General features: G+C 39.3%; 1 protein-coding gene across 2 annotated transcripts; it reads right to left on the minus strand.

Moving 5' to 3' along the window:
* Positions 1-5,194: 5,194 nt before the first annotated feature.
* paqr5b (progestin and adipoQ receptor family member Vb) lies at positions 5,195-15,133 on the minus strand. Of its 2 annotated transcripts, XM_033988454.2 has the most exons (8): positions 14,276-15,133; positions 12,951-13,078; positions 11,248-11,453; positions 10,895-11,021; positions 10,309-10,353; positions 9,557-9,653; positions 8,485-8,629; positions 5,195-5,537 (listed from the first exon to the last, which is right to left on the minus strand). In XM_033988454.2, exons 1-8 carry the CDS (start codon positions 14,327-14,329, stop codon positions 5,299-5,301), a joined length of 1,041 nt encoding a protein of 346 aa, XP_033844345.1. In that variant the 5' UTR covers positions 14,330-15,133; the 3' UTR covers positions 5,195-5,298. The 2 variants fall into 2 exon arrangements, with proteins under 2 accessions (XP_033844345.1, XP_055076939.1); XM_055220964.1 differs by lacking the exon at positions 10,309-10,353.
* Between the last annotated feature and the right edge of the window lie 255 nt (positions 15,134-15,388).

The raw sequence follows: 15,388 nt of genomic DNA on the forward strand, positions 1-15,388 counted from the left end.
CCAGGTCATGGTAATGTTTAAGAGGGGGCATTTTGCTTCTATGGGGTATTAACTGCTAACAAATAACATATTTAGATCACCATGTTACCTCTTATTGTTTTGAAAATGCCATATTCGCCAAAAGTGTATTAACACGTTTTATAAATTATATGATGCTCTGAGTCTCCCCTCCCATTGCTTTCCACGTTTAGTCACTCCCACTTCAGAGTACTATCACAACACAGTCATTCACAGTCGTAACAGTTCATTGTTCTTTTGTGACAATGACTACAAATAAACTGAGCACAGTCAACATGCACCCCGCTAATGAAACTACTGCATCACATTCACATCAGGTTTTTGAAGTTGTCATGTACAGTTTTGTATCATGTTTTTTGTATATTCATGGAAAAAATTGATTTTGCATAATACCCCCTCTTTTAAGTTTTGGACATTGTTACTGTGATTACCACACACACAACATAAATTAATAGAAAATATCTGCAGTACAGTCATTCCCAAAATCTGATGTGTAAAGATCACACAGGGCCCCTTAATATTTTACACTATATATAAAAACATGTGTAATGTTTTCTCCTTAGATTTCTTTGTAAAAACAATACATTCCTGTGGGCTTAATACTAATATAAAGAAATATAAACAAATATCTTACACAAAGTTAATTTAAAACTCAATTTTCTTTCTTCCTTGTTTTGTGGACAATCTTTGGGGCCCCCTTGCAATGCTTCCAAGTCCAAGAACACATAAAATTACAGTCACAAGATAGCTAGCATTAGTCAACTGTTTTGTTTGTTTGGTTTTTTTTTCAGTTAGTCAATTTCACCTTTTTGTTGAAAAGCAAACTCCTAAACAGGGTGCTGGTATTGATCAGGGCTATTGAACAGGCTCCTGAAAATGTGCTGTTTAAATCCATTTTGTATTTTTCTAAAAAGTTTTTTGACAGTGTTTGTTAATGTGTGCATTTTGTCACCATGATAACTGTTGAACATTCCACCATATATATATACATGTAGAACACTCCATTACACTCCATTACATTACTTAGATTGTACTTTGCCATGAAATATTTAAAAGTTAACTGCACAAATGTTGAACCTGATCATTTTTATTACAGACTAGACCCAAGACAAAAATCTGCATTTTAATGATATTCATTTTAGCTGCCCTCATCTGTATTCAATATTATTGGCCTACAAAATGTTGTGATGTCATGTGAAACATAGCTTGATACTTTGCAGTGACATCATGCTGAGGGTGTCCTGTATGTATGTGTATGACAGAATGTGCTCCATTTTCATTTCCATGATTATTATTTATCTAGATTCTCATTGAAGACATTAACACTATGAAATACACAATATACAAATTATTTCAAAACTTGTTTTAGATTTTTATAAATAGCTGTCCCTTGCTTTGATCCTAGTTCTCACTCTTGGCATTTCTTGTGAAGTGAAAACCATTTCAGGAGACATCATTAAGAAGCTCATTGAGAGAAGGCCAAGGGTTTGCATCTCTGTCCACAGGAGTTATTTTAAGTATTTCCTTTGCTACATAATTCCATATATCTTGCTTCATATATTTGATTTGATTCTGTATACATAAAGTAGACAGTGGTAAGCTTAAAGTAAAATTACATTCAAAAAAGGCTTTTGACTGGTTTTGTGGAAAAATTACAATTTTACATGAAAAGTAATCCATTTGTGAAGTCCGGTGAGTTTTGAGATGCACAGTTACAGCAGATACGGACAGGACAGGGCTCAGGCCTCTCCTGGTCACAGAGTGGTAGCCTTCTGGTGTACCACGTCTCTCTGTGTCTCTCTCCTAGAACATATCTCCCCCTGGTCCTTAACCTCCCTGTCTCCCGCGAGCCTCTAAAATCTGAGTATTTATACCAGAATGACAAAGCTACGTACATTTCAAAGCAGAGTGACTTTTGTTTAACACCCATGAGATAATGAACTTTTACACTTTCCTATGGGATAGAGACAGAGCCTTCACTCGTGTTAATGTCTGACAGACTGACATAGATCAAATGCATTTAAAAACATGATAAGAATATTTTCTTCACAACATGAATATACTTAAATTACTATTACAACTGGCACATAGTATGCACATAGTAACTTGCAAACTCAGACAAAAATATAAGAATTCATCTTTATTACATTATGTACAAAATAATAAATAATTTAAACGATGCAGAGAATAGAAATATCACGTGTGTAGTACAGTTGAACATATATTTTAATCACACTAGTTAAAAGCACTCAAATCTTAAAGGGGGCCTATCATGAGGAATTATATTGTCCTGAAAAGCAAGTGTCTTCTTTAAAGGTCCTATATTGTGGAGTTAGTTTTTTTTTCATTCACATATGTTTACATAATCCTGTATTATTAGTCTGTGCACATCTCCAAAGCTCAAAATGCTCTGTTCCACCTTGTGATGTCATGAAGTGGTAGTTTTCAAGTTAACTCCTTTTACCTTTAGTCCAATAGAGATTGGCATTTCCAAGTCTGAAATTATCCAAATGATTCTAGTGAAGGTGGAGTTCGGAAATACAGTGAGCACTTCCTGTATTACCACATGACATCACAAAGTGGAACAGAGTGTTTTCTGTTTGAGAGACAAACTCAGCCTAAATATGCAGGCTTTGTGTGAATGAAATAAAATATCTCTAGGTATGTTTGTGATGAGGAAACAACATTATAACATCAGAAAATAGCGTAATATGGGCAGTTTAAAGTATTCCTTTACACAATAACAAAATGATTGAAAATTACAATTCATCATTAATGAGTAATTATATAGGTCTGTAGAAGAGACAAATTAATTGAAACATCAGTTTGCATATGTTGTAAATTAAACTTATATGTTTGTAAATCCAGTATCTCCTCAAAGCGAGTGTTGAGAATACTTGCATGAATTTACAATTACCCCACTCTCCCTTACAGGGCCTAAAGCCTCACACTGCAGGCTACATTATAATAAATACTCATACAATTTACACAGATCATTCTTAATCTCTTCAACTTGATATATGAGAACTTAAAGCAGACATATTTTGCTTGTGTCTGATATATAGAGCTATAATCTATGACACTCGTGGATAAATATGTTGTACTTTTGTCATGAGGCACGTATCTCTGCTCCATTTTTGACTTCCTGTGTGCTCTCCCCCCTCCCTCACCTGTCTGTACCTGGAGCTGGGCGGAGCCCTCGGCTCCTCCCGCACACACCTGTGTCCCATCAGGGTAATCACCACCACCAGGTACAGACAGGTGAGGGAGGGGGGAGAGCACACAGGAAGGCAAAAATGGAGCAGAGATACGTGCCTCATGACAACTTTACACATTTTAAATCACAAAATTCATCTAAAATGACTTAATAAAAGAAAAAAACTCTGCTGACTTCCGAGTTAGAAAACTGCGGTGCCCAAGGGGAGCTGACATCGCCGTAAACATCATCAGCATAGTGTCGGTGCCCCCTATGGATAGCTGCACATCACAGTAGTGAGCAGCCCATTTTTTCTTTCATTTGTACCAAAATGACTATGTGATGCTGTCGAGTCCTATGTGTATCACAGATGTCACAGACAAATCTTTAATAAAATTAAAGAACAAAGTAAGTACGTCGCAGTGGGCCGGCACACCGGTGTCGAAACGGGGAATGACTGGCCATATGGCATTTTGAAAATAAGCCATTTTTAAAATGGTAATTGGTAATGGTAAACAGTCACATTTTTATATAGCACTTTTCCACCTTTAAGACTGAAAGTGCTTTACATCAAGGAACCACTCACCCATTCAAACACACATTCATACACCTGTGTCCAAAGACACTGGGAGCAAGGTGGGTTAAGTGCCTTGCTCAAGGACACAACAGCATTCATCTTCGCAGGAAAATAGCTCAAGTATGCGCTAATCACTCCAAATGCAACTTCGGATGAGTAAATAGTGGTAAAGTAGTAGAGTAGTAAAGACTATTACATGGTTAAAAGCTCTGAAAAGTCCGTTTTGCAGAATAGATCTGGTTCAAGTTTTTCTTTCAACAGAAAAGCACTGTTGATTTAAACATCATGGGTTTTTAAGGCCATAATTCTACATTTCTCTGGAAACAACATTTGTGCATTTCAAAGTTTTTCAGGAACATTGTCCTCTGACTGCTCCTGCAGTCTGACTGCTGTTCCACAGTTGGACTCTGCCTAAGTGTTCAGTACAGTCACATTTCATATAGCCCACTGATCGGAACTTAGATATACAGTATGAATATTGGAACGTCGTTACCTCCTCAAAAACATACCTGAAGTTATGTTTTGTTTCATTGACACATGTTTGAGTAGCCATTGATTATTAGTCTGTCTAAATCTCCAAAGCTCCAAATGCTCTGTTCCACCTTGTGATGTCATGAAGCAGTAGTTTTCAAGTTAACAGTTATCTTTTACCTTTTGTTAACTAGAAATAGGAAATTCCAAGGCTGGAAATGATTTTAGTGGAGATGTGCCGAGTTTAAAAGCACAGGGGAGCACTTCCTGTAGCACCACGTGACATCACAAGGTGGAACAGAGCATTTCGTTTTTTTTAGAGGGAAAAACTCAGCCTAAATATGCAGGGTTTGTGTCTTAAACATGTGTGAATGAAACAAAACACAACTATGGGTTTTTGATGCGGAAAATAACGTTATAACATACACTGCTGGGCCAAAAAAGTCGCCACCTGAATTTAACTAAGCAAATAGGTTGGAAATAAATCTTGTGACATTGCAGGAGCTTATCAAAACAATGCCTCAGCGAATGTGTGCTATGATCAAAGCTAAAGGCAGTCCAACAAAATATTAGAGTGTGTGACCTTTTTTTTTTTTTGGTGGTGGTGACTTTTTTTTGGCCAGGCAATGTAGATAAGGGCCTTTTAATCAGTGCTAGTGCAGTTTCTGCAGCTCACTGAGTGAATTCTGGATGTTGTGCACTTTCACATGAGGCAAGGCCTGTCATCAATATCCAGCGTGGCACCAGCTACTTCACTGTGACTGCATACACTATTTTTAATCGATACATTTTGTTTTATGCATCAAACCCATCCTTCAAGATCTGTCATATTAGTAATAGGTCTAAAAAATGATGTAATCCACTTTAAGGCTGTTTTAGTTCTAGATTAGACCTAGACCTGCTATAGACCTGGTTTAGATCTGGTGGTACTCAGAAAGCCAAATCTTTTCTTTGGTGAAACTTGGTGTGAAACATTTAAGAGCCTCTGACCTATTTCACAGGTCAAAACTATAACTCAGCTTGACATTTTCCCTCTTTACTTGGCTGCTTTCTTCTTTGACGCGGCAGGCAGGAAGAGAGGGAGACTGAAGATGAAGATGATGGACACGTTGGACAGCAGACACAAGATGGTGGCGCCCGCGGAGCTGCCGAAGGAGACCGGGAGGGCATGCTCGAGGAGCCAGGACCTGCGCACCAGCATGTCCTGCTCCACAGCCTGCATCTGTAAGTGGGTGCCCAGGATGGCGCACACGTGGAAGATCTGGTGGCTGTGGCCTGCAGGGAAAGCCAGACAACCACAGTTCAGCAGACTGTTCATATCAAACGTTCTAAGATATTTTAAGTAGGTGTTTCTGATAACATAACAACATTCTATAGGCCAATAATATATAATGCAGTTGGAAGCTTAAGTGAATAGTTTCAAAATGTAGATTTTTTGGGGGTCATACACTGGGTTCTTGGCTCTTATAAATAGTGGAAATGATCAGGTTCAACATCCAGAATTTACCTTTGGGATATTTCATGGCAAACTATGATATAATCAATAGAGACAACTGGCTCTTATCCTTGTCAGAATTCTCAGTTAGATTTTACTATTAAAGATGCACTACATAACTTTTATATAGCCATGGGTTCTGCTTGTCTCCATGGATATGATATAATAATATGACATTTAACCTGCGTATCTCCATGAAGACAAGAAGGTCGAGGACAATTTACATCTGTAATTAAATAAATGCAAAACAGATATGTTTAAAGCCATGCGAGACTTTCCTGGCAGTAATAACATCCCATTTAGAGAAAAACAGGTAGCGAATCCCTCCACCAGCAAAGTTACTGCATACTTTTAAGCCATGAAATAATATACACGTGCACACACTTCTCATCAAAACTGGGACTAAACTGAGAACTAAAACTGGACTAGCCCAACTCAAGTCTACATCAGAACTAAACTGGACTCAAACTAGGACCAAACCTGGATAAATGAGAATCATAGACTGTATATATAAATGGACATAGCCAAGCTGCAAGCCGCAACGTTCCAAATAGGAAGTGATCATGGGCGCACTTACAGCTCCATCAGCTCCAATTCACTTCACACTGAAAAACTGTGGCCCATCTCTCTGTAACTGCTGCAGTGAGCCTCATCATTTTGGTCTTAAAATGTTCGTATTGATCCTGGTGTTATTGGTGCTATTTAGTTCATAAATCAAGATATGAAAATTAATAACAGACAAATTAGGTACCTTCTTTCCCTGAGGTTGCTCCCACTAGCCTTAACAACAGGTTTGACTGACAATGTTGCTAAGCACCCGTTCCCAGCTAAACCAGATGTGCGGGAAGGAGCGCTACTTTTAACACCCTCACTCCAGATTGGCTCTTTGGTTGCTATGATGTGAGCCTCATTTGATTTGAGCTGAACGTTATGGGTTATGTCACACTCACTTAGTCCACTTCTTTATACAGGCTATGGCGTGAACACACCCTAGTAGATTTTCCATTTGGAATTTGCTTTAAAATGTTTCCAGAATGTGACCGGCTGTTCTCTCCATCAAACTGCAGAAGAGTGATTCATTAAACGGTAGATGTTGCAAATGATTGACATGGAAGGAGTTTAAAGGAATAGAGAAATGTGAAAGGTTTATGCATAAGAAGGCTTTCGTCGCTCAATGGTTAACACAGACATAATATCTTGGAGTGTGGAGTTTAATGATTTAGGAAGGACACCTCAGCTGCCTTCCAATATTTCAGTCCTGCAAAGTGCACCGTACAAATGTAAGTCAGGCCGTTAAAACAAACATGGCATTAATTCCGAGATTTGATAATTTATCTGATAGTTGATATTAAAGGTGTGTAACTTTTCAAGTCAGGTCCATCAGCTGCTTTCTCCATGCAGACTGTATATGCCTGGAATATTTCACAGTAAGGATCAAAAAACCCTTTAGGTGTTAGCTGATACACATTTAGAGCTCGGTGATGGGCTGTAAACTGACATTTTGCCCCATCCAATATATATATATCTGTCTGATTTGTAATGTAACAAGATCTTATCTTACTCATTTAAGGCACTTTAAGCTGTTGTATACTTGAAATATGATGCTAATTGCGATAGCATGTCTATGGGATTTTCATTTCATATTAGCCTAATGCTAATCTCTAGTTTTAAACACATTGTTATTAGTTGTAGCTAATCTGAAGCTAATGCTATGCATATATTAGATTGTTTATGTAGCTCTGCACATTCTCTGTTGGTATGAATATCTGAAACATGATTGTAATACACATTTATATGTTTGTATGTTACAGTCAACACTAAAGTAAACTTCCAAAACACCACTTTTCATATTGTGGAATGTGATGATGTTATACTCTCAGATGGGGAGAGACAGATTTTCCTACTGATAATATGGCACTTCAGCATGAAATATCCAAAAGGTAAACTGCCAAATGTTGAACCTGATCATTATTATTAGTGACAAACATTATTAATAGTGAAAATCCAGCAACTGGAGCAGCTGTTCTCCATCTGTAAAGCTCTCTCCTAAACACTAGTGGAGACAGAACTTCATTTACCGCTGCCATTTCTTCCTCCAAAATGTGAACTCTGCTCTAAACCACATGCTTTGACAGAAAGAGGAGCTTGATTCAAAATGGATTTATTACACAGCTCTACATCAGACATATCAGATGTTACTATTCACTTAATCCAAGTTACTCAAACATTTTATATTAATATTTAAAATGGAACTAAACTCTAACTCAACTTTTTCTTTGCTACTAAATTGTGTGTATGATGTTTTAATAGCACTATCTACTGTTCCTAGTTTTGTTTTGTTTTTTGCCCTGATTGCAGACAGTTGTTTCTGATTACACCTTGACTGTAGGGCTGGAATTTGACGTCTTGATACCTGTTTAGACCAACCGCACTGTTCCTCAACTGTTCCTCCACTGTTCTCACTCTCCCCTTTAGTTCTCCAGACCCCGCCTTTCCCCCTCCCTCACTCTCCTTTTTAGTCTTCCAGACCCCGTCCCACCTCCCTCCTCACTCTCCCCTTTAGTCCTCTGCCTGTTTAGCAGCTCTATTTGAAATGTGGTTATGGGTAGAGTTTAGGTGTTTAGTCTCACATTAAACGTGTTTACTAAGCAGTATACACTAAGGTTATCTATGCATTCCCATACTAAACCAAAGCACGGTTGTTTGTTTTAGTTGTTGCAAACGCACCAATGTAGTCAAAGCTCCCGGGGGCTAGGCGCTCAGGGAGGTGGGTGGCGAACAGGAACCCAGTGAGGAAGGCCAGGGCAATCTGGTACATGTGGAGCAGGTTTGTGTCATTGTGAGTGCAGCCGTCACCTGTGCATAAGAACACCTGAGGACAGAGGAGGAGGTCAGAGCACAGCAACCAGCATGTATACCAGCATCAGCACTGTCAACACGAGAAGGGAAATGAGCCAGGGACTCAAGTAAGAGTAACTTTAAAGATTCTATATTATGTAAAAGTAACTCTCGTGACCTTTAAGCCATATTATAATATTGTTATGTCATCAAAAACATACTTGGAGTTGTGCTTTGTTTCATTCAAATACGTTTGAGTAATTATTATTAGTCTGTCTACATCTCTAAAACTCAAAATGCTCTGTTCCAACTTGTGATGTCATGAAGCAGTGGAGATTTTCAGTTCCAGGGCTGAAGTTATCCAGATGATTCTAGTGAAGGTGTATGGAATTTAAAATACAGGGGAGCACTTCCTGTATTACCACGTGACATTGCAATGCGGAACAGAGTGTTTTCTATTTGAGAGAACACCTCAGCCGCAGGGTTTGTGTATGAATGAAACAAAACACAACTCCAGGTATGTTTGTGATGAGGAAACAACATTACAACATAGATCAGAAAATAGTGTAATATGGGCCCTCTAATAGTAACTGTCTGGACGTGACATCAGATTCATAATGTGAAGTTACGTTAAAAGTAAAGACAAAACATGAATTAATGCACCTAATCCGCTATGTTCAAAGGATAGATCACACACAAAAACAAAAAAAAAAATCATAAGAAGAAGCTCTGCAAGAAACACAAAAGTTCAATTTAATCCTGTCAACATAAACCTTTGTCATTTGTAGACTTACTTAGAGTGGGCAAGAGTTACTTCAGTGTACTCATGGAGAAGTATCGTTACTTCAAATAAAGGTTCTGTTTCCATGTATGATCTAACATGGATTCTTGTCAGTCAATACAAATTAGGGTTATGGTCAATAATGGGGGGGGGGGGGGTGTTTGGAGGCCAGGCTCATACCCTGTAGAACAGAGGAATGTTGTCAAACAGGTACGGATACGCAAATGCCACAACACGAAGAGCCTTACTCAGCCTTGAACTCTGCCTCCCTGGAAACCTGCAAACAAAGGAAAAGATCAGGCTCACTGTTACATAAAGACAATGTTCTAGAATATACTGAGCAAGTCATACATAGAACACATGCCACTGTTGTCTGTAAGAACCAAAATGTGTAAATAATACAAATTCTAATATTACTCATAATACACTCATACTGTATAAGGCTGCAACAATGCCTACATAATGTATAAAGAATAATAAGAAATGGTATTTTTTTGGAAACTATTAGTGCACTATGCCTGTTGTTTTTGTTTTGGGTTTTTTCATAAATACATTTGGAATGTAAGGATTACATTCCAATTGTATTCATTAAAAAGTCCAGTACTTTTTTGTCTTTTTTATAGCTTTGCTGTAGAGATCTCAGGTCAGCCATGTTGGCCAAACAGCTGAGGTGACAGCAGGTCACAGTGACAGGCGGGTCAGGGCTGGGCAGGAAGACCTTGGCCTTGGTGAAATATCTCTTATGAAACTGGCAAACCCTCCCAACAGTGCTGTCAAGTCAAGACACTGCATCACTTGTTTATTTCAGCTGGAGTAACGAGTAAGGAGAAGCTTGAGTAACACAAACGGGGCACACAGGCAGGACATATGAGACATTCAGAAGAGGTCACAGGCAAAATAAAGTCAACATAAGCTTATCAAAATCTGTTTACCTCTTCACTGAGTCAAAATTATACTGAAGGAAGGGAAGGCCCACTCTGAACAGGAAACACAGAAGAAGAACACAGTAAGGTTCTATCTAGGTAATCAAAGTATGTGAGGAACACAAGAGTATACAGCTGGCTCTGGGCTGTGAGAGTGTGTGAGAGTACAGGATTAAGCGCCACAAAAACATACACACTGTAAATTCATAACATTTTATGTGATGAAACTATGTTCAAGTTGAACTTTAACTTTTCTAGTGAGTGGAACACATAGACAGTATATGTAAATTGACATAGCTAACGTGCTACCAGGTGAATTCCAAATAGGAAGTGAGCATGAAACATGAAAACTGTGAATGTGCTTCCCCCACAGATCACAGATCTTTAACTTTGCCGGTGCCACCTGCTTGTCTCCTGGAGATGAATAGGTTGAATGCCATGCAGTGCAACATTCCAGGCATAGCAAACCCTTAACATCTCCATGGAGACAAGCAGTTGGCAGACCCTCCTCCAGGCAAGCTACATAGTGCCCCTTTAATAACATAGGTAACATAGGTTCATAATCGTGAGTGCATTGTGGGACGTGTGGGGGTACCTGGAGTAGCAGGCCAGGCTGGTACACAGGATGCTGTTGCACACGGCAATGGGGATGAAGTATTGGTGGAAGGAGCTGTTGATCCACTTGTCCGGGAACACATAGAAGGAGTAAGTGATGGCTGAGCCTGCAGCAGCATTGAAATATTCAGAGGTGTTTTTGGTCACAACCATGTCCAGGAAATCTGAACTAATCCAAGAATCTCATGTACTTTAGAACATGTTTGAAGAGGTCTGACTATTGAGTATTTGTGCAAGAAAACTAAATATTATAAAAGTAGCTAGACCTATAGTTTAAAGTCTTTGCAATTTGCTAACTGCGTCCATAATGCATGTATCTATATATGTGTGTACCCAGGCTGTAGAAGCTGAGCCCTCCATAGTCCCAAAAGAAGCAGATGTGGCGAGCACGGGCAGACATGGAGCTGAAGGTGTGGGCACAGCTGGAGGCTAGGGGGTACAGGCAGATGGAGATCAGGTAAACAACCAATGGCCACATGTACGAGTCCTGCCATGCCGAGTACATGAACACCATGCTCAGCAGCTTCCATAGAAAATACCTGAGACCACAGACATGCATGTAAGCTCATAACATAGCATGGACAGTAAGTATGCATGAGTAGTATTTTTCATGCATTCTTTATACTTTTGCTGAAAGCAACTGTAAGATTTAGATTTTAAATTTCATAAACTTGAACTATCTGTGTGCCTTAAATACAAGGTAAATATGCTCAAGTCAAAAGTGTTTACTTATTTAGTTACAAAAACATTGGACATGATGTCCCTTTTTAGTTATGTTATAATTTGGTTTTCTTGGTCGAAGACCCTTATCCAATCAAAAAGAGGAGCTGTATGGCAGAATGTTACATGGTGACACCATACTCAAATTTTGTGCTAAACAGCATATTTTCAGGAACTTGGTCAATCCAAGCATTCATGCTCCTGTTTAGGTATTTGATTTTCAATAAAAAGGTGAGAGACTAACTGACAAACTGTTGGCTAATGCTTGCTATCTTATGACTGCTATCTTATGACTTGTGAGCCAGAAGTGCTAGCCCATGCCACTGTGCCACCTTTAACAATAGGCAGCCTTGTTTGTGGAATGGGGGAATGGAATTTGTAGAATGGGTTCTGCCTAATTGGACCAGTCTTACCTATGTACCATAAGACAGATATAATTTATAATGTGACCACTCAGTGAAATATCAATATTAAATGTCCTTCATAAATCCAACTGTAGCATGTATTTGGTGAATGGCTGCAGATGCCATGTCTCCACAATATCAGTGACAGATTAAACTGTGGACACAAACAGAAGATTCTGAATACGAGTCATACAAGTTCTGCAAGATCCATCTTGTACTCTCAGACTGTGATGTCATGTACAAACCACAACAGCTTCTGTCCACGTGAGTGAGAGGTGTGTCTTTATGCAAGACACAAGGATGTTTATGAACTTGTTGGACAAGCTTTTTGTAAATACGGTGGTATTAACCATAATATTTTTTATTACATTAAGTAGCTATAATTGATCAGTGCAAACATATCCATGCCAAACCTTGCATTCCAGCCTGACCCATTCAATTTTCTTTGCAAATTATGCTGACTCGGAATAAAATTTATTATTATTACTAATAAGGCAAATTTAATATTCATATTATACCCTAGTATATTTAGTTTGCAGATATTGTAAATACACTACACATTACTTAACATTTTTATTTTATTTTATTTTTTTTGTGTGTGTGTGTGTTCTTTTGCCAGCATATAATCTTCACAGTGCATCGGAAGGCCTGAGGACCAACAAAAATTGATCTGGGGGCCACCGGGCCATAGTTTGGACACCCCTGCACTGGAGTCACTGTGTCACTGCACTGTAATTTATATATGGCAATTAAATCTACCTAGGAAAAGTACTTTCAAATCCAGACAGATATTCTGAATCAAAGTCATATTAAACCAACCAGGTACAGAGTTTCACAGTGTTCCCTGGATGCCTGTATGTGTGCCCCTGTGCTCTAGCACGTGTTGTGGGTGTGCTGCTGTGGGGGTGCTACCATGTGGGCAGGAAGTGAGTCCAGATGTTGAGTGTCTCGTTGGTCATCTGGAAGAGGCTGAGGACACAGTCTGTGGCTGAGCTGCGAGGAGGCCGGTACCCAGACATGATGGAGTCTTCTTGAAAGACCTGAGAAGAACCAGAACCAGAGGAACCAGAGAAAATGAGCCAGAGGAGAGGAACCAGAAGAGATGAGTCAGAGGAGAGCAGAGGGGAGTAGAGGAGAGGAGACCAGAGCAGAGGAGAAAAGCGGAACCAGAGGATTGAAACCAGAGGAGCGCAACCAAGGGAGAAATACCAGAGGAGAGGAACCAGAGGAAAGAAACCAGAGGAGAGCAGAGGAGAGTAGAGGAGAGGAGACCAGAGCACAGCAGAGGAGAGTAACCGGAGGAGAAGAATTAGATCAAAGGAGAAGAGAGCAGGTTAGGGCAGAGAAGAGAAGAGGGCGGTTAGGTCAAGGCAATCAAATGAAAATAGCAATTTGTATGGTTGTAATCAAACTGAAAGACTGCGATTATTTAGCAGTGAACAAAATCTGAAAGTTGTTTACCCTGTAGTTTAGAGTCACCAAACTATATATCAAACTCTATTTTGATATTTATAGAAAAACTTGATACTCAATACAAATTTTGATTTCCCAAATATATTTTTCTAACTAAAAAAAAGTGGTAGTTTACTTAAACAGTGGCATGTATTTAAGTAAACTATACAACTAGACAATGTAGAATAATATTAAGAACAAAAACTGTTACAATACTAAAGGTCATTAAACAACAACTTCTTACTTACTACTACTAACTGATTAGACGCTGATTAGGAGTGGTGGAAGAAGTATTCAATGTTGTTACTTAAGTGAAAGTACAGATACTGGGGAAAAAAATACTCAAGTAAAAGTATCTCATGAAAAAATGTACTTAAGTAAAAGTACCCATTTAAAAATGTACTTAAAGAGTAAAAAGCAAAAATGTTTTGTGCAGATTTTGAGAGCTTCATCCTAAAATTAATATAGAATTTGGTGAATATTTTTGGTAGTCCTGCAGAGGGGCAGTTTCTAAGTCAGATTATGCAATTACGAAGATAGTTATGAAAAAGTATTGTACAACGTAATATAATAATGGAAACAGTAAATGGCCACTAAAAGAATCAGTCACAAAACACAAAACATGTCTACCTTTGTTGCATTCCTTTCATTTTTTATGATGAATAGTATAGCATATAACAACAACAGTCATTTTGGGGTGTATTGCACCGCTGTAGGGATCACGTATATATTTCCACATATCTGTTTTTTGCGACCTCAGAACAGTAAAGCTGGGAAGGACTTACTTTAGGCACATCTTTGATGGACAGGACAGGAGGTAGTTTGATGAGGCTGAGCATGGTTAGTCGAAGCTGGTTGTGAGGCTGGTTGTTGGTTTGGTAGTTGGCCCGGTTGTTGCCTTTGCGGTTTGATTTTTTTTCCTAACTGTTGGTACAATTGATGGCTTTGTTTTCTTGGGTTGTTGGCCTAGTTGTAAATGAAGCAGTTAGTCTTGCTGTTAGTACTGTTGTTGATTGTTGGCTTGGTGCATAGTCCAGTTGTTGGTCCAGTTGTTGGCCTTGCTGGCCTCGTTGTTGGTCTAATTGTTGACCTTGTTGGTTGTAGATTTGATTGTTGGTCTGGCTGTTGGTCTGGTTGTAGATATGGTTGTGGGCCAGGTTGTTGACCTTGTTGTAGGTCTGGTTGTAGATGTGGTTGTTGGTCTGATTGTTAGCGCCAGTTGTTGGCCCAGTTGTAGATGCAGTTGTTGGTCTGCTTGTAGATGTGGTTGCTGGTTTGATTATTTGCCGGTTGTAGATGCAGCTGTTGGCCTGGTTGTAGATGTGGTTGTTGGTCTGCTTATAGATGTGGTTGTTGGTCTAGTTGTAAATGTGGTTGTTGGTCTGGTTGTTGACCCAGTTGTTGGTCTGGTTGCAGATACAGTTGTTGGTATGGTTGGTGGTCTGGATGTAGATGCACTGGCTTGTCTGTTGGCCTTGTTGTTGGCCTGGTTGTAGATGTGGTTGTTGGTATGGTTGTAGATGCGCACACCGATCTGTTGGCCTTGTTGTAGGTCTGATTGTTTGTCTGGTTGTAGATGTTCTCGCTGGTCTGATTGTTGGTCTTGATGTGGGTCTGATTTTTGGTCTGGTTGTAGATGCCCTGACCTGGTCTGATGGTGACACTGAGACTGGTAACAGGTGGAGTGTGCTTTTATACGGTGCTGTTGTCATGGCTCCTGGTGGCCCCTCCCTCCTGTACTGTGAGAGTTACCTGGCCCCACCCTTCCCTCTCTCTCTGTCTCTCTCTCTTTGTGTCCCCCTCTCTCTCTCTCCTGCTTTCTGTCTTACCCTCTCACTCCCTCCCTTCTTATCTCTTTGTCTCCCTTCTTCCCTCTTTCTTTTTCTCTCTAACCCTCT

Source organism: Periophthalmus magnuspinnatus, chromosome 3 (genome assembly GCF_009829125.3).
Source record: "Periophthalmus magnuspinnatus isolate fPerMag1 chromosome 3, fPerMag1.2.pri, whole genome shotgun sequence".
Classification (NCBI taxonomy): Eukaryota; Metazoa; Chordata; class Actinopteri; order Gobiiformes; family Gobiidae; genus Periophthalmus; species Periophthalmus magnuspinnatus.

Excerpts from the sequence above, each read along its gene's own strand:
- paqr5b (XM_033988454.2), bottom strand. The coding sequence starts at position 14,329 with ATGCTCAGCCTCATCAAACTACCTCCTGTCCTGTCCATCAAAGATGTG. Across the intron at positions 9,654-10,308 it reads AATTTTGACTCAGTGAAGAG|GTTTCCAGGGAGGCAGAGTT; the intron begins GTAAACAGATTT and ends CTTTGTTTGCAG. Across the intron at positions 5,538-8,484 it reads CGGGAGCTTTGACTACATTG|GCCACAGCCACCAGATCTTC; the intron begins GTGCGTTTGCAA and ends CTTTCCCTGCAG.